General features: G+C 47.4%; 1 protein-coding gene across 1 annotated transcript in view; it reads left to right on the forward strand.

Moving 5' to 3' along the window:
• Positions 1-5,975: 5,975 nt before the first annotated feature.
• The window catches only part of BSG (basigin (Ok blood group)), a 48,231-nt gene continuing 32,327 nt past the window's right edge, over positions 5,976-21,879 (forward strand). Inside the window, exon 1 of the mRNA XM_069767828.1 lies at positions 5,976-6,254. Coding sequence (XP_069623929.1) covers positions 6,185-6,254 — 70 coding nt within the window. The 5' untranslated portion in view covers positions 5,976-6,184. The remainder of the gene's footprint in view (positions 6,255-21,879) is intronic.

Genomic DNA, 21,879 nt, shown 5'->3' on the forward strand with positions numbered 1-21,879 from the left:
GTGACATATTGTACTTCATGACAATGGTAAAAATTATTTGATAGTACCTGCGTTTATTTGTGAAAAAAACGGAAATTTGGCGAAAATTATGAAAATTTCGCAATTTTCCAACTTTGAATTTTTATGCAATTAAATCACAGAGATATGTCACACAAAATACTTAATAAGTAACATTTCCCACATGTCTACTTTACATCAGCACAATTTTGGAACCAAAATTTTTTTTTGTTAGGGAGTTATAAGGGTTAAAAGTTGACCAGCAATTTCTCATTTCTACAACACCATTTTATTTTAGGGACCACATCTCATTTGAAGTCATTTTGAGGGGTCTATATGATAGAAAATACCCAAGTGTGACACCATTCTAAAAACTACACCCCTTAAGGTGCTCAAACCCATATTCAAGAAGTTTATTAACCCTTCTGGTGCTTCACAGGAATTTTTTGAATGTTTAAATAAAAATGAACATTTAACTTTTTTTCACAAAAAATGTAATTCAGCTCCAATTTGTTTTATTTTACCAAGGGTAACAGGAGAAAATGGACCCCAAACATTGTTGGACAATTTGTCCTGAGTATGCCAATACACCACATGTGGGGGTAAACCACTGTTTGGGCGCATGGCAGAGCTCGGAAGCGAAGGAGTGCCATTTGACTTTTCAATGCAAAATTGACTGGAATTGAGATGGGACGCCATGTTTCGTTTGGAGAGCCCCTGATGTGGCTAAACATTGAAACCCCCCACAAGTGACACCATTTTGGAAAGTAGACCCCCTAAGGAACTTATCTAGAGGTGTGGTGAGCACTTTGACCCAACAAGTGCTTCACAGAAGTTTATAATGTAGAACCGTAAAAATAAAAAATCATATTTTTTCACAAAAATTATCTTTTCGCCCCCAATTTTTTATTTTCCCAAGGGTAAGAGAAGAAATTGGACCCCAAAAGTTGTTGTACAATTTGTCCTGAGTACGCTGATAGCCCATATGTGGGGGTAAACCACTGTTTGGGCGGATGGGAGAGCTCGGAAGGGAAGGAGCGCCGTTTGACTTTTCAATGCAAAATTGACAGGAATTGAGATGGGACGTCATGTTGCGTTTGAAGAGCCACTGATGTGCCTAAACATTGAAACCCCCCACAAGTGACACCATTTTGGAAAGTAGACCCCCTAAGGAACTTATCTAGAGGTGTGGTGAGCACTTTGACCCACCAAGTGCTTCACAGAAGTTTATAATGTAGAACCGTAAAAATAAAAAATCATATTTTTTCACAAATTATCTTTTTGCCCCCAATTTTTTATTTTCCCAAGGGTAAGAGAAGAAATTGGACCCCAAAAGTTGTTGTACAATTTGTCCTGAGTACGCGGATACCCCATATGTGGGGGTAAACCACTGTTTGGGTGGATGGGAGAGCTCGGAAGGGAAGGAGCGCCGTTTGACTTTTCAAAGCAAAATTGACAGGAATTGAGATGGGACGCCATGTTGCGTTTGAAGAGCCACTGATGTGCCTAAACATTGAAACCCCCCACAAATGACACCATTTTGGAAAGTAGACCCCCTAAGGAACTTATCTAGAGGTGTGGTGAGCACTTTGACCCACCAAGTGCTTCACAGAAGTTTATAATGCAGAGCCGTAAAAATAAAACAAAATTTTTTTCCCACAAAAATTATTTTTTTAGCCCCCAGTTTTGTATTTTCCTGAGGGTAACAGGAGAAATTGGACCCCAAAATTTGTTGGCCAATTTGTCCTGAGTGCGATGATACACCATATGTGGGGGGAACCACTGTTTGGGCACATGGGAGGGCTCAGAAGGGAAGGAGTGCCATTTGAATGCAGACTTAGATGGAATGGTCTGCAGGTGTCACATTGCGTTTGCAGAGCCCCTAATGTACCTAAACAGTAGAAACCCCCCACAAGTGACACCATTTTGGAAAGTAGACCCCCTTAGGAACTTATCTAGATGTGTGCTGAGCGCTTTGACCCACCAAGGGCTTCACAGAAGTTTATAATGGAGAGCCGTAAAAATAAAACAAAAATTTTTTCCCACAAAAATTATTTTTTAGCCCCCAGTTTTGTATTTTTCCGAGGGTAAAAGGAGAAATTCGACCCCACAATTTGTTGTCCAATTTGTCCTGAGTGCGCTGATACCCCATATGTGGGGGGGAACCACTGTTTGGGCGCATGGGAGGGCTCGGAAGGGAAGGAGCTCCATTTGGAATGAGGACTTAGATGGAATGGTCTGCAGGTGTCACATTGCATTTGCAGAGCCCCTAATGTACCTAAACAGTAGAAACCTCCCACAAGTGACACCATTTTGGAAACTAGACCCCCTAAGGAACTCATCTAGATGTGTTGTGATAGCTTTGAACCCCCAAGTGTTTCACTACAGTTTGTAACGCAGAGCCGTGAAAATTAAAAAAAAAAATCTTTCCCCCCAAAATTATTTTTTAGCCCCCAGTTTTGTATTTTCCCGAGGGTAAGAGAAGAAATTCGACCCCAAAAGTTGTTGTCCAATTTGTCCTGAGTACGCTGATACCCCGTATGTTGGGGGAAACCAACGTTTGAGCGCATGGCAGAGCTCGGAAGGGAAGGAGCGCCATTTGGAATGCAGACTTAGATGGAATGGTCTGCAGACGTCACATTGCGTTTGCAGAACCCCTAATGTACCTAAACAGTAGAAACCCCCCACAAGTGACCCCATATTGGAAACTAGACCCCCCAGGGAACTAATCTAGATGTGTTGTGAGAACTTTGAACCCCCAAGTGTTTCACTACAGTTTATAACGCAGAGCCGTGAAAATAAAAAATCTTTTTTTTTCCCACAAAAAATATGTTTTAGCCCCGAGTTTTGTATTTTCCCAAGGGTAGCAGGAGAAATTGGACCCCAAAAGTTGTTGTCCTATTTCTCCTGAGTACGCTGATACCCCATATGTTGGGGTAAACCCCTGCTTGGGCACACGGGAGAGCTCGGAAGGGAAGAAGCACTGTTTTACTTTTTCAACGCAGAATTGGCTGGAATTGAGATCGGACGCCATGTCGCGTTTGGAGAGCCCCTGATGTGCCTAAACAGTGGAAACCCCCCAATTATAACTGAAACCCTAATCCAAACACATCCCTAACCCTAATCCCAACAGTAACCCTAACCACACCTCTAACCCTGACACACCCCTAACCCTAATCCCAACCCTATTCCCAACCGTAAATGTAATCTAAACCCTAACTGTAACTTTAGCCCCAACCCAAACTGTAGCCCTAGCCCTAACCCTAGCCCTAACCCTAGCCCTAACCCTAACCCTAGCCCTAGCCCTAACCCTAGCCCTAACCCTAGCCCTAACCCTAACCCTAGCCCTAACCCTAGCCCTAACCTTAGCCCTAACCCTAGCCCTAACCCTAGCCCTAACCCTAGCCCTAACCCTAGCCCTAACCCTAGCCCTAACCCTAGCCCTAGCCCTAACCCTAGCCCTAACCCTAGCCCTAACCCTAGCCCTAACTCTAACCCTAGCCCTAATGGGAAAATGGAAATAAATACATTTTTTTAATTTTTCCCTAACTAAGGGGGTGATGAAGGGGGGTTTGATTTACTTTTATAGCGGGTTTTTTAGCGGATTTTTATGATTGGCAGCCGTCACACACTGAAAGACGCTTTTTATTGCAAAAAATATTTTTTGCGTTACCACATTTTGAGAGCTATAATTTTTCTATATTCTGGTCCACAGAGTCATGTGAGGTCTTGGTTTTTGCGGGACGAGTTGATGTTTTTATTGGTAACATTTTCGGGCACGTGACATTTTTTGATCGCTTTTTATTCCGATTTTTGTGAGGCAGAATGACCAAAAACCAGCTATTCATGAATTTCTTTTGGGGGAGGCGTTTATACCGTTCCGCGTTTGGTAAAATTGATGAAGCAGTTTTATTCTTCGGGTCAGTACGATTACAGCGACACCTCATTTATATCATTTTTTAATGTTTTGGCGCTTTTATACGATAAAAACTATTTTATAGAAAAAATAATTATTTTTGCATCGCTTTATTCTCAGGACTATAACTTTTTTATTTTTTTGCTGATGATGCTGTATGGCGGCTCGTTTTTTGCGGGACAAGATGACGTTTTCAGCGGTACCATGGTTAGTTATATCTGTCTTTTTGATCGCGTGTTATTCCACTTTTTGTTCGGCGGTATGATTATCAAGCGTTGTTTTTTGCCTCGTTTTTTTTTTTTTTTTCTTACGGTGTTTACTGAACTAGTGGGCCAGTTTTATAGGTCGGGCCGTTACGGACGCGGCGATACTAAATATGTGTACTTTTATTGTTTTGTTTTTTTTATTTAGATAAAGAAATGTATTTATGGGAATAATATTTTTATTTTTTTTTTCATTATTTTGGAATATTTTTTTTTATTTTTTTTTACACATTTGAAATTTTTTTTTTTACTTTTTTACTTTGTCCCAGGGGGGGACATCACAGATCAGTGATCTGACAGTTTGCACAGCACTCTGTCAGATCACTGATCTGATAGGAGTGCAGGCTGCTTCACAGTGCCTGCTCTGAGCAGGCTCTGTGAAGCCACCTCCCTCCCTGCAGGACCCGGATCCGCGGCCATCTTGGATCCGGGGCTGGAGGGAGCAGGGAGGGAGGTGAGACCCTCGCAGCAACGCGATCACATCGCGTTGCTGCGGGGGGCTCAGGGAAGCCCGCAGGGAGCCCCCTCCCTGCGCGGTGCTTCCCTGTACCGCCGGCACATCGCGATCATCTTTGATCGCGGTGTGCCGGGGGTTAATGTGCCGGGGGCGGTCCGTGACCGCTCCTGGCACATAGTGCTGGATGTCAGCTGCGATAAACAGCTGACACCCGGCCGCGATCGGCGGCGCTCCCCCCGTGAGCGCTGCCGATCGCATATGACGTACTATTGCGTCCTTGGGAAGTAAAGCCCACCCCACATGGACGCAATAGTACGTCTAATGGCAGAAAGGGGTTAACGATCAGTATTTCAGTATTAGGTCACTATGTGGTGGTAATATTTGATCTGGTCATGGCATGGTGGTATTTATCCCTTGTATGTGGTATTATAGGTCACTATGTGGTGGTAATATGGTGTCACTGTCTGGTCATGGTGTGGAGGTATTTGACCCTTGTAAATGGTATTATTGGTCATTTTAAAAATTGAAAAATAGATAAGAATATACCTAAAATTGTATTGGATATTTTAAGAAATGTTTCCTAGGTTAGAGTAGGACCCTGCCAAAAGAGTCTACCTTGTTGTGGTGGCGGAAAAAACAATCTCTTGTCCAAAAGCTGCTGCTATGTCATCTGGTGATGGGAACTGTAATGTGTGATTGCTGAGGATGTGGTGCAGAAGTGGAGCTTTCCCAAGAGTGGGCAGTGGGACTGAGGAAGGTTAGAGGGGCGGAGGCTCAAGGGGGCCTGAACTTTTGCCAATATGGTGCCCGGAAATTCCTGGTGGCAGCCCTGGTGCAGGTACTTGACGGCCGCTCCAAGCTTCCTCTATGGGGCTGCTAGAGAGAGCCAAGCGCAGCCCACTGATCAGTAACTCATCACCTGACAAGCCTGAGGATGGGCCTAAAAAATTACAAGGTTAGGCTACGTTCACATTAGCGTTGCGCGCCGGTGCGTCGGCGACGCAACGCACGACACACAAAAAACGCGCACAAAACGCGCGCAAAAACGCTGTGTTTTGCGACGCGTGCGTCGTTTTTTGACGAAAATCGGACGCACGAAAAATGCAACTCGGAAACGACGCACGTGTCGAAAAACGCACCCAAAAAAACGCACGCGTCCCCTATGTTAAACATAGGGGCGCGTCGCCGCTGCGTCGCCGACGCAACAGCGACGCACATTAGCGGAACGCTAATGTGAACGTAGCCTTATGGGGCAACAGTGTCTATGACGCGCAGCCCCACACTAGCGTCAGCGTGTAGCATTGCCAGTCACAGCGCCACCCACTGGAGGAGACAGCACACTGCTCGTCTGGTATACACTGGATCTGAGGACGCTGCAGCCATTACACCCAACCAGTACGTGAGGACATTGGCGAAGACCGGAAGTGCGTAGAGCAGCGCTCCGCCCCCCGAGTTAAGGAAGCAGGTGACCTGCTCCTCGTCGCCATTGGCTGCCGTTCGGTGAGGAGATAGGACGCCGGTGACCTGTGTGAGGCCGGGGCGCTCTGCAACATGAAGGGGTCCGGGCTGTTAGTCGCTGCCGTGCTGCTCGTCCTGAGCTGGAGCGGGGCGGAGTGCTCAGGTAAGCGGTTAGAGGGCAGTGAGGACACTGTGGTGCGGTGACCCCAGCGGCGGTTCCTGTGTGTGGTGTGACCAGGGCCCTGCGCGGCTTGCGGTCACTGAGTAGAAGCCCCGGCCTGCTGGGCTGTAAGCAGTGCTCTCCTGCCGTGTCTGTGGATGGGGGAGCAGTAGCAGGCTTCTGAGCTGGGGTTACATAAGTTCTTCCACCAGTTTAGGGGACCCAGACATTTTCTGACCTGCCCAGCGCCTGCAATGCTGGGCTCTCACTACTGAATGCTCTGAAAGCAGCATTACAACACACTGAGTATATTCCATTTGTTGACTAAAGGTTTATCCAAGGGGTAACATTTCTCCTTGTGGCGCGTGCGTAACATGTTGCTCTCCGCGAGGAGAAACGTTACCCCTACGCCAGATCTCACACTTTGCGCTGATGAGGGGCAGCACCCTGAAACTGTCTGCTAATTGAGATTCTGGTTTGGCTCTTATCCTAAGTCATGTGACAAGGCTCGGTAAAGGGTGAACATTGACTGTTAGGATTGCTACTTCCTATAGGTGGCGCTAGAGTTCTAGTCCTCTTCCTCTCTGAAGAGACCATTGACTAAGGCTATGTGCACACGTTCAGGATTTATTGCAGAAATTTCCTGAGAAAATCCTGAGATTTTCTGCAAGAAATCTGCATGCGTTTTTTTACTACGTTTTTGGTGCGTTTTTTTTGCGGATCTTTCCGGACACTTCCCAATGCATTATATAGTGGGAAATCCGCTGCGTTTTGTTACCGCAATGGTTTTTTTTTTTTTTGCGGGAAAAAAACGCATCATGTGCACAAAAATTGCAGAATTCATTAAAAATGATGGGATGCATAATGTATGCTTTTTTTTTTTTTTTTTTTTTGTGGTTTTATAGCGTTTTTATTGGGAAAAAACTCGAAAGATCAGCAACGTGTGCACACAGCCTAAAAGTTACATCTTATTGACATCACTGTAATTAATTACTTGGTGAAAGTCAGAAAATGCCTATTCTAATAGAAACGCATGGGTTATTCCATTCTTCATGTAATAGCACGCCTCTAGGATATGATTTAACTCTGACAGCTGAGGTCCAAACCAATCCTAAAGATAAGGGGGCTGCACTCTGTGCACAGCAGCCCCCTACTGTATAGGCTTCTGCAGCCAGCACTGGTTAGTGAATGGACCTCAGGCGACCAGACGTGATGCTGCACAGAGAAAAACCTTCATAAACCTTATCTGTGGCCTCTTCATTCTCAGACTTGGGTAGGGTGCCTTGAGTTTTGACCTCACTGTGGTGTCATAATATGCCATAGCAGCATGGTGGCTCAGTGGTTAGTACTGCTGCTTTGCATCTCTGGGGTCCTGGGTTCAAACCCCACCAAGGACATCTGACACTCCAAACACATACTAATAGGGAATATAGAGGGTGAGCCCCAATGGGGACAGTGATAATGTATGTAAAGCGCTGCAGAATATGATGGCACTATCTATATAGGCAATGCAAAATAACAGTTAATTTCATTTTCCGACAATATCCTTGTCAAGCAATTGCTGTGCCTGCGAATCAATGTAGTTGTAGAAATATATATATATATATATATATATATATATATATATATATATATATATATATATATATATATATATATATATATATATTCTGTACCAATCCTTTAACCTTATTTGCCATATTAGCAAAATGCCCTTGTGTGGCAGCTTTCCTCGCTGCAAGGACTCCTTGTAAGCCGTAGCCAATCCCATATCCATGGTGCTAGTTCTGCCTGCTAAGGGCACACCGACCAGTCCAGCTCCCTACATGAGTGTGTACAGGCCTCTGTCAGTACCTGCTCTAGCTGTGAGGGGTTGTCTTCTTCTGTATACATCACTAATCCACCATGAGTTCTACGTTTTAGTTGATGAATGTTTGCCATTTTCTTGTTTATTGGGACAGTATACGGCATTTCTTTAGTACAGTCAATCTAATTACATGTGACTTGCTCATGCAATGAAACTTTGAGTACAGAAAGCCTATTGGCCTGTTAATAATCCTCTTTATTAAAATGTTTGGCCGCCTTGGGACATGGCATGTGATTCCAGCTGGCACTCTTCAATAGCTTGCATTCTTCAGCAGAGGCAGCCTTGCTGCGCCATTTATTCACCCTGCTGCTAATTCTCAGTGTGTCTGCTCATGACAGGTTCTTGTTGGCACACTGGCCCTTTGTTTTAGGCTCTTTACGAATGCATGTTATCTGGACTGCAACTAAAGGTACCGTAACACTAAACGACTTACCAACGATCACGACCAGCGATACGACCTGGCCGTGATCGTTGGTAAGTCATTGTGTGGTTGCTGGGGAGCTGTCACATAGACAGCTCTCTCCAGCGACCAACGATCCGGGGAAAGACTTCGGCATCGTTGGAACTGCCTTCAACGATGCCGAAGTGCCCGGGTAACCAGGGTAAACATTGGGTTACTAAGTGCAGGGCCGTGCTTAGTAACCCGATATTTACCCTGGTTACCATTGTAAAAGTAAAAAAAAAAATACTACATACTCACATTCCGATGTCTGTCACGTCCCCCACCGTCAGCACCGGCCGTAAAGCAGAGCACAGCGGTGACGTCACCACTGTGCTCTGCTTTATGGCCGGTGCTGACATCAATGCAGGGAAGCTGACGGCGGGGGACGTGACAGACATCAGAATGTGAGTATGTAGAATTTTTTTTTTTAACTTTTACAATGGTAACCATGGTAAATATCGGGTTACTAAGCGCGGCCCTGTGCTTAGTAACCCAATATTTACCCTGGTTACAGGTGAACACATCGCTAGATCGGCGTCACACACGCCGATCCAGCGATTGACACCGGGTGATCAGCGACCAAAAAAAGGTCCTGATCATTCCCAGCGACCAACGATCTCCCAGCAGGGGCCTGATCGTTGGTCGTTGTCACACATAACGAGATCGTTAGCGGGATCATTGCTACGTCACAAAAAGCGTGATGTTGCAATGATATCGTTAACGAAATCGTTGTGTGAAGGTACCTTAAGTGTTTTTGGCTCTTTGCATGTTTATGGGGCATGCACCCCTTGACTTCCATTGTGTCATGCCAATCCGCCGCAAAACCGCAGGTGTAAAAAGGTTTGCGGTTTTGCAGCGGACTTAAAGGGCCACTGTCACCCCCTCCAGCCGTTCTAAACTAAAAGAGCCACCTTGTGCAGCAGTAATGCTGCATTCTAACAAAGTGGCTCTTTTAGTTTTTGGTGCATGTATTCCCAAAATAAAGCGTTTTATTACTTCTCCAAAATACCTGTCTTTCGCCAGGGATGCAGGTCCTCACCCCCCTGCTTGAAACGCCACACTGCCGTCACTCAAATATTCAGGGGCTCCGGGCACCGCGCCCTCCGCGCTGTTCTCGCTTGAAATCCGGCGCCTGCGCTGTGTAGTACTGTGTGGGGCAGGCGCAGTGAGCTCTGGCCGTCTGACGTCACAGCCAGAATGCAGACTGTGCCTGTGCGGGCAGTGCGGACACCCACCTTGGGAATCCCAGCCCTGCAGTGTGTTATGCATTATGCACAGTGCGGGGCTGGGATTCCTAGGCAGGGCGGCCGCACAGGCGCAGTCTGCATCCTGGCTGTGACGTCAGATGGCCAGAGCTCACTGCGCCTGCCCCACACAGTAGTACACAGCGCAGGCGCCGGATTTCAAGCGAAAACAGCGCGGAGGGGGCGGTGCCCGGAGCCGCTGAATATTTGAGTGACGGCAGTGTGGCGTTTCAAGCAGGGGGGTGAGGACCTGCCTCCCTGGATAAAGACAAGTATTTTGGAGAAGTAATAAAAGGCTTTATTTTGGGAATACATGCACCAAAAACTAAAAGAGCCACCTTGTTAGAATGCAGCATTACTGCTGCACAAGGTGGCTCTTTTAGTTTAGAACGGCTGGAGGGGGTGACAGTGGCCCTTTAAGTGCGAGAAACGCTGGAGGAAGGAGTAAGTGTATGGGCGCAGATCTATCTACAGTATGTCTGTGTAAACATTATTCAATGGACTATGTAAACAAAGAGGTTGGACAAGAAATGACATCACAATTTTTTTTTTTTGTTAAATAGATCTTTATTTAGCTTACAAAAACGCATACATATCCGCATCAAATCAATTCCACAGGCAAATCTGCAATGTGTGCACATAGTCTCAATCTCCTTCGCCTTCTGGCTCTTTTCTCCCTGCACTGATATGGATAACATTATTATTATTATTATTATTATTATTACTACTATTGTACATTTTTATAGCGCCATTTACTCCATGGCGCTTTACATGTGAAAAGGGGGCAAATATAGACAAATACAACTAAACATGAGCAAAAAACAAGGCACACAGGTACAGAAGGAGGGAAGACCCTGCCGCGAGAGCCGAGTCTGCAGGAGATGGGTGAGGATACACTAGGAGAGGGTAGAGCAAGTTGTGCTGCGGTCCAGTAGGTTGGGGATCACTGCAGGTTGTAGGCTTGTCGGAAGAGGTGGGTCTTCAGGTTCTTTTTGAAGGTTTCTCTGGTAGGCGAGAGTCTGATGTGTTGTGGTAGAGTTCCAGAGTATGGGGGAAGCACGGGAGAAGTCTTGGATGCGGATGACAGATCTGTGTGTATAGGAGGCCGTCCGTCAACTGTAAAAGATCTCGTTAAACGTTTTTCTCTGAAACAGCTGCATTTAGGTGAAAAATATAGCTGGAAGCAATTGTGCTGGGCTCTTGGCAGTATAACTAAACGGTTTCTTTCTTTTAAAAAAAAAAAAAATTCCAAGATAAAATTGAATATTGCCTGCCATAAACTCCATAAATTTCTATAACAAATTCTTTGGCTTTGAAAGGGTTATAAACTGTGGTAAATCTGTAGTTATATCTACATGCGCATTTTGCTAATTGTACCTGTAAACTGGGTATTAATAATTATTATTAGTAGTATTAGTATTATTATTTTCATACAAATTACAGATATCACTTACAGTAAGCAAACTAACAATTACAGACTGATACAGAGGGGCAAGGACCCTGCCCTTGCGGGCTTACATTCTACAGGATGGTGGGGATGGAGACAATAGGTTGAGGGTTGCAGGAGCTCCGGTGTTGGTGAGGCTGTGGCTTCGGTAGTGGTGAGGAGGCAGCGGGGTTAGTGCAGGCTGTAGGCTTTCCTGAAGAGGTGGGTTTTCAGGTTCCGTCTGAAGGATCCAAATGCGGTTGATAGTCGGACGTGTTGGGGCAAAGAATTCCAGAGGATGGGGGATGTTTGGGAGAAGTCTTGGAGGCGGTTGGGTGAGGAGCGAATAAGTGTGGAGGAGAGAAGGCGGTCTTGGAAGGACCTGAGATTACATGAGGGAAGATATCGAGAGATTAGTTCAGAGATGTATGGAGGAGACAGGTTGTGGATGGCTTTGTAGGCTAGTGTTAGTAATTTGAACTGGATACGCTGAGGGAATGGGGGCCAGTGAAGAGATTTGCAGAGGGGGGAAGCAGAAAAGTAGCGAGGAGAGATGAATTAGTCGGGCATCAGAGTTAAGAATGGACTGGAGAGGTGCAATGGTGTTAGCAGGGAGGCCACAGAAAAGGATGTTGCAGTAGTCAAGGCAGGAGATGATGAGGGCATGCACAAGAATTTTAGTAGATTGACGTTTGAGGAAAGGACGGATTCTAGAGATATTTTTGAGCTGGAGGCGACAGGAGGTGGAAAGAGCTTGTATGTGCGGATTGAAGGACAGAGCAGAGTCAAGGGTTACTCCGAGGCAGTGGACTTCCAGTACGGGGGAAAGCGTGGTGTCATTAATTGCGATAGGTCAGGTAAGGAAGTTCTATGAGATGGAGGAAAGATCATGAGTTCGGATTTGTCCACATCGAATTTGAGGAAGCAAGAGGAAAAGGAGGATATGGCTGATAGACACTCTGGGATTCTGGACAGCAGAGAGGGGACGTCTGGCCCAGAAAGGTAGATCTGAGTGTCATCAGCATAAAGGTGGTACTGGAAAACATGGGACTTTGAGTTGTCCCAGGCCAAGTGTATAAATTGAGAAGAGTAGGGATCCTAGAACAGAGCCTTGGGGGGCTCCAACAGAGAGACGGTATGATGAGGAGTTAGTATGGGAGTGGGAGATGCTGAATGTGCGGTTGGAAAGGTATGAGGAGATCCAGGATAGGGCAAGGTCTTTGATGCCAATGGAGGAGAGGATCTGTAGTAAGTAGGAGGCAGTGGTCAACTGTGTCGAAAGCAGAGCACCGGTCTAGAAGGAGGAGTACAGAGTATTGTCCGTTAGCTTTAGCTGTAAGTAGGTTGTTAGTAATTTTGGTCAGGGCTGTCTCAGTTGAGTGATGGGGGCGGAAACCAGATTGTAGATTGTCAAAGAGCAAGTTAGATGAGAGGTGGGAGCAAAGTTGTGTGGACGTGCTGCTCCAGGAGTTTGGAAGCAAATGGGAGCAGTGATATTGGGCGATAGCTGGACATAGCAGTTGGATCGAGGGTTGGCTTTTTAAGGAAAGGCGTGATTGTGGCATGTTTAAAAGCAGAAGGGAAGGTGCCAGAAGTTAGTGAAAGGTTGAAGAGGTGGGTTAGGGATGGGATAAGTGTGGTGGTGAGGTTGGGGAGGAGGTGGGATGGGGTCGGGTGCACAGGTGGTGAGGTGTGATTTGGAGAGGAGACAATTAATCCCCCCTTCAGTGATGTTGGATAGGGAGGTTATGGGGTTTGGGCATTGGTCTGGTATACAAAGGGGTTGTGGTGGTTGAACAACGAAGATTTGCCTTGTTTGGTAGATCTTATTTTTAAAGTGTGTGGCAAAGTCCTCAGCAGAGATGAGGGAGGTTGGAGGGGGCAGTGGGGGCCGGAGGAGGGAGTTAAAGGTTTTGAATAACTGGGGTTGTAGGATAGGGAAGATACGAGGGTTGTGAAGTAGGCCTGTTTAGCAGAGGTGAGGGCAAATTTAAGGGCTTGTTTTCACTTGCGAGGAACACGTCCGTGTCTCGCATGTGGAAACGAAGCTCTGGTGCCGGCACTGTGGAGTGGAGCGTACGGCCACATTTGTTGCTATGCGGCCGCACGCTCCGCTCCACAGTGCCGGCACCAGAGCTTCATTTCCACATGCGAGACACGGACGTGTTCCTCGCAAGTGAAAACAAGCCCTAAAAGCGAGTGTTGCCTGTTTGAATGCAGTGAAGTCGTCTTGCGGATGTGTTTTCTTCCAGTGCTGCTCTGCAACCCTGGACACTTGCTGAAGCTTTTTAGTGGTGTTGTTGTGCCAGGGTTGTCTATTGATACGTCGCACTCTGCCATGAACGAGAGGGGCAACTGTGTCAATAGCTGATGCGAGAGTGGCATTGTAGAAAGCAGCGGCACTGTCTGTCATGGAGTGAGGTTATGGATGCCAGTGGTAGGATAGTCAGAGTGTGTGGGTGTCTAGGTGTGCAAGGTTTCTGCAGGGTGCGCATGTTGCTGGACGTGGGTGACCGGTGAGGAGGACAAGGATGAGAAGATGAGCAGATGGTGGTCGGATACAGGGAGAGGGGAGGTGGTGAAGTTAGATAGAGAGCAGAGATGGGTGAAGACCAGGTCTAGTGTATGTCCGTCTGTGTGGGTGGCTACGGAGGACCACTGAGTAAGTCCAAAAGATGAAGAAAGGGACAGAAGTTTGGAGGCTGCTGACTGAAGGGTATCAGTGGGGATGTTGAAGTCACTAATGGCTACTAATGGTTATAGCTTTGGTAAATTATATTTAGACCAGAAAGCATGGTGGCAAAAGTATACATGCATGAAACCTGGGGACATATACTGTAAATGGGGTGCTCTTCAACCTATATCCTGCAGTTCAGATTGTATTTGTAGAGACGCTTTGTAAAGACTGTACTTGCTTGCCATGCATTATGGTGCTGAGGATGACCAAAAATATGATGGTACTGTGAACATAACTGAAATGTCTCATTGATCTAAAGGCATCCTGCATATTACCTCCATTGTACATTCCTACCATGTGAGCAGATGCAAGTACTTGTGTGCATTTCTAATTGTACTTAGTAGCTTCTTCACTGTATTTTTTTCAGGGGGGGTAATGAGTAGTGATGAGCGAGTGCACTCTTGCTTGGGTTTTCCTGAGCACGCTTGGGTAACCTCTGAGTATTTGTTAGTGTTCGAAGATTTAGTTTTCATGATGGCAGCTGAATGATTTACAGCCAGGCTGAGTACATCTGGGGGTTGCCTGGTTACTAGGTAATCCCCACATGTAATCAAGCTGGCTAATAGCTGTAAATCATGTTGCTGAGGCAATGAAAACTTAATCTCCGAGCAGTCATAAATACTCGGAGACCACCCGAGCAACGAGTACATCACTAGTAATGAATGTTTTCTCACTTGGTCTCCAAAAATATACCCTTGATATTTCATATTCAACCTTTCTTTGCATTGTCGTCATAAGGGAATCCATCTCGAATGTTGTCTGCCCTCGAGGTCCTGTGTGCTTATCAGTGGGCATCACGAAATTCAGCCTAATAATGGCAGATGGAGTCTGAAGTATTAACAGGATGCTGTTGATGCCAGTGGAAATGAGCTTAAAGGTCATTACAGCTTTAATACATAATACACGTTAAATGGTATGTCAAATCGTGAGTAGTTAATCAGTAAAATGATTAAAGTGACCTGGGCTAGTGCCACATGTGCTTTTTTTTTTGCCACCTCCATTGTAAAAATGCAAATAAAACCACGTAATTTTGCCAGAGCAATGGTTAACTAAAGTGTCTTGAAGATTAGGATACCGTTGGTCACCAGCCACACCATAAATATTTTGTTTGCTAAGCAGTGGCCTTAAAGGGAACCTGTCACCCCGTTTTTTGAGATTGAGCTATAAATACTGTTAAATAGGGCCTGCGCTGTGTGTTACTATAGTGTATGTAGTGTACCCTGATTCCCCATGTATGCTGAGAAATACATTACCAAAGTCGCCGTTTTCGCCTGTCAATCAGGCTGGTCTGGTCAGGTGGGCGTGTTCATAGTGCTCTTTTCTTCCCCAGCTTTCCGTTGGTGGCGTAGTGGTGTGCGCATGTCCAGAGTTCCGACTTCCCTGCGCCCACGTGAAGACACGGCGCGCGATCTGCGCTGTAATCCCTTGCATCGGTGGGGGCGGCCATCTTCCTGGGGCCGCGCGTGCGCAGATGGAGTGCTCTGCTGCACGGGGCTTCAGGAAAATGGCCGCGGGCAGCCGCGCGTGCGCATTAGAGATCGCGGCGGCCATTTTCCCAAAGCCGAGTTTACATCGCGCGCTGTGTCTTCACGTGGGCGCAGGGAAGTCGGAACTCTGGACATGCGCACACCACTACGCCACCAACGGAAAGCTGGGGAAGAAAAGAGCGCTGTGAACACGCCCACCTGACCAGACCAGCCTGATTGACAGGCGAAAACGGCGACTTTGGTAATGTATTTCTCAGCATACATGGGGAATCGGGGTACACTACATACACTATAGTAACACACAGCGCAGGCCCTATTTAACAGTATTTATAGCTCAATCTCAAAAAACGGGGTGACAGGTTCCCTTTAATGTATTCACCCTTGCTTATTAGGTATGATGTATCTGGAGAAGAAAGGTTTGGTTCCCAACTTTTAAAAGTGATCCTTTTGAGGTCTGTCACATCATCCTGGAATAAAACTAAAAACCCAGCTGAGTTTCTAGAGAGACTATTCTAGTGACATTACCAGTGATACAAGGTGTTGCTGCTTTCTTCTCTGATGCAGCAGCGTGAGCGGTCAGGTTGGCCTCAAAAGCTGCAGCCCTTTCGAATGCAGCCCGGAGAGCATTATGGCTGAAAATGAGCAGGAGATTTAGCCATGGAAGGCCTTCCAGAGACCGGACCAAGTGGGATGATAGGAGGAAAGGTAGGGATTTCATGTTTGGAAACTCTTCCCAAGATCATAAGAAACCATCTCAATGACTCCTGGGGGTGGGCTGTTAAACCTTAGAAAGTCACGTCTATAACGCCTAGGAGTTCTTGGGGTGAGTGCTAGATTCTGAGGTTCAGGAGTGTCGGCTGCTGGCTAACAAATTTTGAAAGCATCCAACACCAGGTGTTGAGGGCTGTGAACAGTCCCTCTATGTCCCTTAAAAGGGCGATGCTGCTCCTTGGGTCACTAACTTCCTGTATCCAAGCTGTCCGGTGGGCTCCATTTCAAACTAGATCCTTGCAGTGGGACGTCTTGCTTAAAGGGCCACTGTCACCCCCTCCAGCCGTTATAAACTAAAAGAGCCACCTTGTGCAGCAGTAATGCTGCATTCTAACAAGGTGGCTCTTTTAGTTTTGTGTTCATGTATTACTAAAATAAAGCGTTTTGAAACTTTTCAAAAATACCTGTCTTTGTCCATGGAGGCGGGTCTGAAGCCTCCTCTGTGAAGCGCCCAACTGCCGTCACTCATCTCTTCTGGGGCGATGGTCGCCGCCCCATGCGCGCTGTTTTCTTCTGAAATCCGGCGCCTGCGCTGTGCGTGCCTGCCTGGGGCAGGCGCAGTGAGAATTGGCAGTCATGGCTCTCAGACGCCGGTTCCTGACTGCGCCTGTGCGGGCAGTGCGGTCACCCTGTTACTGAATCCCCGCCCCACACTGTGTTATGCATTATGCACAGTGCGGGGCTGGGATTCCTGGGCATGCGCACTGCGCTTGTCAGACGCTCCCCCAGGTTCCCCGCCTTCCAGCGTCGGTCTGTGCAGGAATCTGCCCAGGAATCCCAGCCCCGCACTGTGCATAATGCATAACACAGTGTGGGGCGGGGATTCAGTAACAGGGTGACCGCACTGCCCGCACAGGCGCAGTCAGGAACCCGGCATCTGAGATCTATGACGGCCAATTCTCACTGCGCCTGCCCCAGGCAGGCAGGCATGCACAGCGAAGGCACCGGATTTCAGAAGAAAACAGCGCGCATGGGGCGGCGACCATCGCCCCAGAAGAGATGAGTGACGGCAGTTGGGCGCTTCACAGAGGAGGCTTCAGACCCGCCTCCATGTACAAAGACAGGTATTTTGGATAAGTTTCAAAACGCTTTATTTTAGTAATACATGAACACAAAACTAAAAGAGCCACCTTGTTAGAATGCAGCATTGCTGCTGCACAAGGTGGCTCTTTTAGTTTATAACGGCTGGAGGGGGTGACAGTGGCCCTTTAATGACAGTTCTTGGGGTCACATCCTGGTAGGTGTGACAGGCGAGCTCAGGCCACTCATCCATTTTTGAAGACCAAAATGTGAAGGGGTCCAAACCCTTATCCCTTGGAGGTTTTATCATGCCCGGCAGCCAGCATTCTCTCAAAACAGGTCTTCAGCGCTGCTGGTGGTGTCCTGACGGATAAATGAAGTCTGCTGTCCCCTGAAAGTGTAGGCTGCCTAACTTTCATCGAGATGAACAAGTCATGGATCCCCAAGGCCTCTTGCACCCCAAATCAGACTGTACAGACTAGGCGATTTTGTAGTTAGTGTGTTGCATTGATCTTGCGTAATTGCAGTCTGCAATATCTTTAGTGGAGCTTTTGCGCCTGCTGCAGATGTTAACACCAATTTGTTGGAAATTTGAACACTCCTGGCTGAGTCTCCACCTGCTGGATTGGCTATAATGGAAGATGTCAGTCCCCATTATACTAGTACTATTCTGGTGAAAGGGATGCCACTTTGGTAGTGTCTGTCTCCAATTTTTAGAAGTGTGTAGACTCCTGGTTGGGTCTCCATGTGTTGCTTGTAGCAGTAGGCCTCCAAGACCGGCAGCCCTCCACTTCCTTTGTGTCAGTTACTTTTACTTTTTATACATTTAATCTGGAAGTGTAGGCAATGTTTAAAATATAAAAATAGGAGCAAAACAATAAGGTATATGCAATTACATTAAAAAAAAAAATACAAAGTGCTAAACCTGATGTCGCAGAAATGTCTCAGAACTTAGCTGAGGGAGGAACGCCTTAGGAAAACTGACAGAACTACAGCAAGCTGCAACTTCCAGAATTTACAAGATAAAAAGCAGAATTTGGGTTTTTGTATTAGATGAAGACTACACCCACATACCTCCCCTTGGTGAGCCCATGTTAGGACTAGGTTCGGGATATGCTAGGTCTGTTCATTTTTTGAAATCCATCTTTCAAGATGTCTTTGCCCCTGGAGTTTTCAGGCAGAAGATAGTGTGGTCATGTTTCCCATCCAGAGTTCACCTTTCTATAGCAGATGAAACATGGCGTGAATAGCATCATTGAGCTGGCCTATATTAAGTTGGAGGTGTTAGAACGGCCCTATGGTGATGTGGGTGAATGAGTTGTTAGTCTCTTCACCACGGCAATGAAAATATATCGCCCATAAATATCGTATCGATGCAAACCATAATATTCATCACTGACCACTGGCTCTAAAGTGTTTCCGGCTAGCCCTTTAAACAGAGGAAGCTCTTGCCTTGGAAGTACTTTCCCCACCTCTGAATAAACCTATCCCAGTGCTAGAGGCTCAGTCTCAGAAAAGATCTCCTGTTGTAATTACCTGGTCATTGCAAGGAGGTCCTTACTTCAATTGAGGTTTACGTTGAATCTCATTCAATTTGAGTGTGATCAGTTCCCTCCCTGGATAGGTCTTTATGGATTTTTAAATTGCATCTACTAAAAATATGCACAGATGAGTTGTATAGTTTTACAACAGAAATCTGTCAAATTGATAAATACGAGACCAAATGCTATTCTATACGGTTGTATTTGGAAGTCTGAAAGACACTTGCTGCCTTTTTAACATCTCAGTAAGGCAGTTATCAGAAGTGATTTTAGTGCAGTGGTCCCCAACCTTTCTGACCTTGAGAGCCACATTCAGCTCCGTAAGAGGGTCGCGAGCCACATCCAGCTCCTGTCCCACTCGCAGTAGTGGCAACCAAAGCCCCCATTATGGGTATAATAACCAAAGCTTCCTAAAGCAAATCACCCTACAGCAGTATACCAAGATCCAGGGGTACCCACCACATTCAGCATTCTCCCATCATGCACTCCCAACAGTCACATCCATCTTCAAGCACCTCCTCTGACCGGTAGTATCATCCTGTCTCCAGCGTACCATACTTAAATTATCTCTAAACCCCCCAAGACCAGTAGATGTATGTGTACCCAGATCTGCTCTTCTGTGCAGGGCTACTCACAAAGTTCACCATTTTGAGATGTGCTCTTCATACCAGTTTATTAAATCTGGAGCTTATGCACCAAGCTGGCAGACAGCCGCAAGCTACAATTCATGGGACTGTGAGTTACTTGTGGCTCCCGAGCTAAGGTCGGGGACCCCTGCTTTATTGCATCAAATATAGATCAAAGTATTAAAAATCATGAAGATAACAGGAAATACCCATCTCTTAGGATCTACTATGCACAAACCAATAAAAGCCAAAATTCCTGTAGAAGTTGCAAAGACCAATGTGCAGGCATATGGTTACTAAATATTACATATAGTTGAACCTATGAAGAGTTGCGCTCCAATGCTTGTAGGAAATAAAAGATCAGATATACTTGTCTATATGAAAGTCTTAGTTACTTACTGTTAAAGGGAACCTGTCAGCAGGATTGTGCATTCTAGCAAACAGTGGCAGGTCGGCGCCGTTATACTGAATAAAATGATACCTTGGTTGGTTTAGATTTTAGCTAGCCACCAGTGTTTTTATTGTCCCCTATGGGGCATGAAGAGGTCCTGGAGAGTGCTGCTGTGGCCGGCAATCGGGAGCACTTCCCGATACATGCTGGGCAACTGAGGTCGGGGGCTCCGCTTTCCTCCGGTGGCTGCTTCCGTCTCCATAGCTCTTGTGTGACTCGGGGACCCCCTCTCCCGCCCTTCCTGCGCCTCCTTGTGGGATAAGGCAGGGCGGTGACGTGCGCTGGGGTCCTCCTGTAGCTCCCCGGGACCTTCCTCCCTCCAGAAGTGATGTCGCCTGCACTTCCGGTTTGTTCATGTGCATTTCACGCTGGAGCGTGCGCTGGCCAGTGTTTTCTAGGAGCCAGCAGTGTTTGGGATGCCCTCTTCGGGTTCCCCTACCCCCTTCGGACCACAGGGAGGAAGAGCACTCAATTACGCTATGACCTCAATCCTTTAACATCCTGGTCTGGGGATGCCTTCAGGCAAGGCCTATTTGTCTGTATCCCTCTGTGACTGATGACTGACTGACCTATGGATGGCGACAAACCTTTACTCTCTGCCTCTGCAGAGCCCAGTGTTCACCCTCCTACTTTAAGTAGCGGATGTGGGTCCCTTACTGTCCAGGGTATAACCTTATGTTGTAGTATACCTTTTCTCTTTTTAGGGAGACGAGCTCCCTGCCCCTAAAAAGGATAAGTTGCCCAGCCACAAGTGTGGTATTTGTGCCTCCAGACTTCCTTCTGCATATAAGAAGCTCTGTCAGCTTTGCATGGATGACCTATTACGTACTGAACAGCCCACTCTCCTGGACATCGTCAAAACCCTCATAAACCAAGAGGATCAATCCTCTGACTACACTTTCCCAAACCCTGATACCACAACCACCTCCTAAGAGGCGAATTGCACCTGTGGAATCAGACTCTGACTCAGGCGAGATCCATACCTCTGGTTCGGAGGACATTTGGGAGAATGAGGGTTCCACTTCCACCTCCAGACCCAATAATAAAAAATACCTCTTATCGGTCGTCCATGACAGCACTACGGAGAGAGGGGATCCGCCCTTCAGGAACAGAAAACCTACAGATACAGAAGGGCGGCGCCTCTCCCATGCATCAGTTGGTTTCCTGTTCCTGGAGGACAGGATTCCCTTCAGATACGACTTTGTTCTCCTATCAACACCCAGGCTGGCTGTCCGACCCAGGTAGCGAGGGGGTCTCCTACCTCGGGCAGTGCGGGTCCCTGTAAGTGCCACGGTGGGTACGGGTAGGACACCACGACAGTGAGCGGTGCAGGCTGCAGCGACGTCCGGAGGAGGTCCATCCCCAGTGGCAGCGAGGTGAGCATGTCCCCCCCTCCCCCCCCCCAAGGTCCGTTCACCCTCCTGGGCCTCGGTCTTCCCCGCCTCTGATCCCCCATCAGTGCAGTGCGGTGCAGGCTTTCCGGGAGCGCCCTGTGCGCTCCTTTCGGTTCGGGGGAGGGACCGGAGCCGGGGGTCGGGCGCTGGCTTCTGCCGCGATCGCCACTGTGCTGCGGCCGTGGGCGGTGGTAGTGTAGCGGCGGGCGGCTGGGGGGTCCGGCGGAGCCGTCCCCGGCTTCCGGGAGCGTCCCTGAATGCACTGCCCGAAACCGGAAGTGACGCGCGGGGCCGGGACCGGAAGTCAAACGCTGGCAGCTTTTTTTGCTTACAGCGCTGCTGTCCTGCATGCGGTGGTTGTGGGGGGAGGGCGATTGGGGGTGGAGGAGTGTCCTGCACGTGGGGGGGGTTGATTCGGCCACACAGCTGCACATGTTCCGGATCCGGGTGAAGGGCTATTTATAGCCGAACAGAATGCTGCAGGGCTGCTTGTATGCCCATCTGCAGCTATGGATGAGCCGGAAGCTGCCGTCGGTCTGCTGGAGCAGGAGCAGGACAGATCCTCGGAGAAGTCCCATTCGAACCCCCAGCCGAAGACCCGCGGACGCAGTAATCAGCCCAG

This window comes from Ranitomeya imitator, chromosome 1 (genome assembly GCF_032444005.1).
Source record: "Ranitomeya imitator isolate aRanImi1 chromosome 1, aRanImi1.pri, whole genome shotgun sequence".
NCBI classification, from domain to species: Eukaryota; Metazoa; Chordata; class Amphibia; order Anura; family Dendrobatidae; genus Ranitomeya; species Ranitomeya imitator.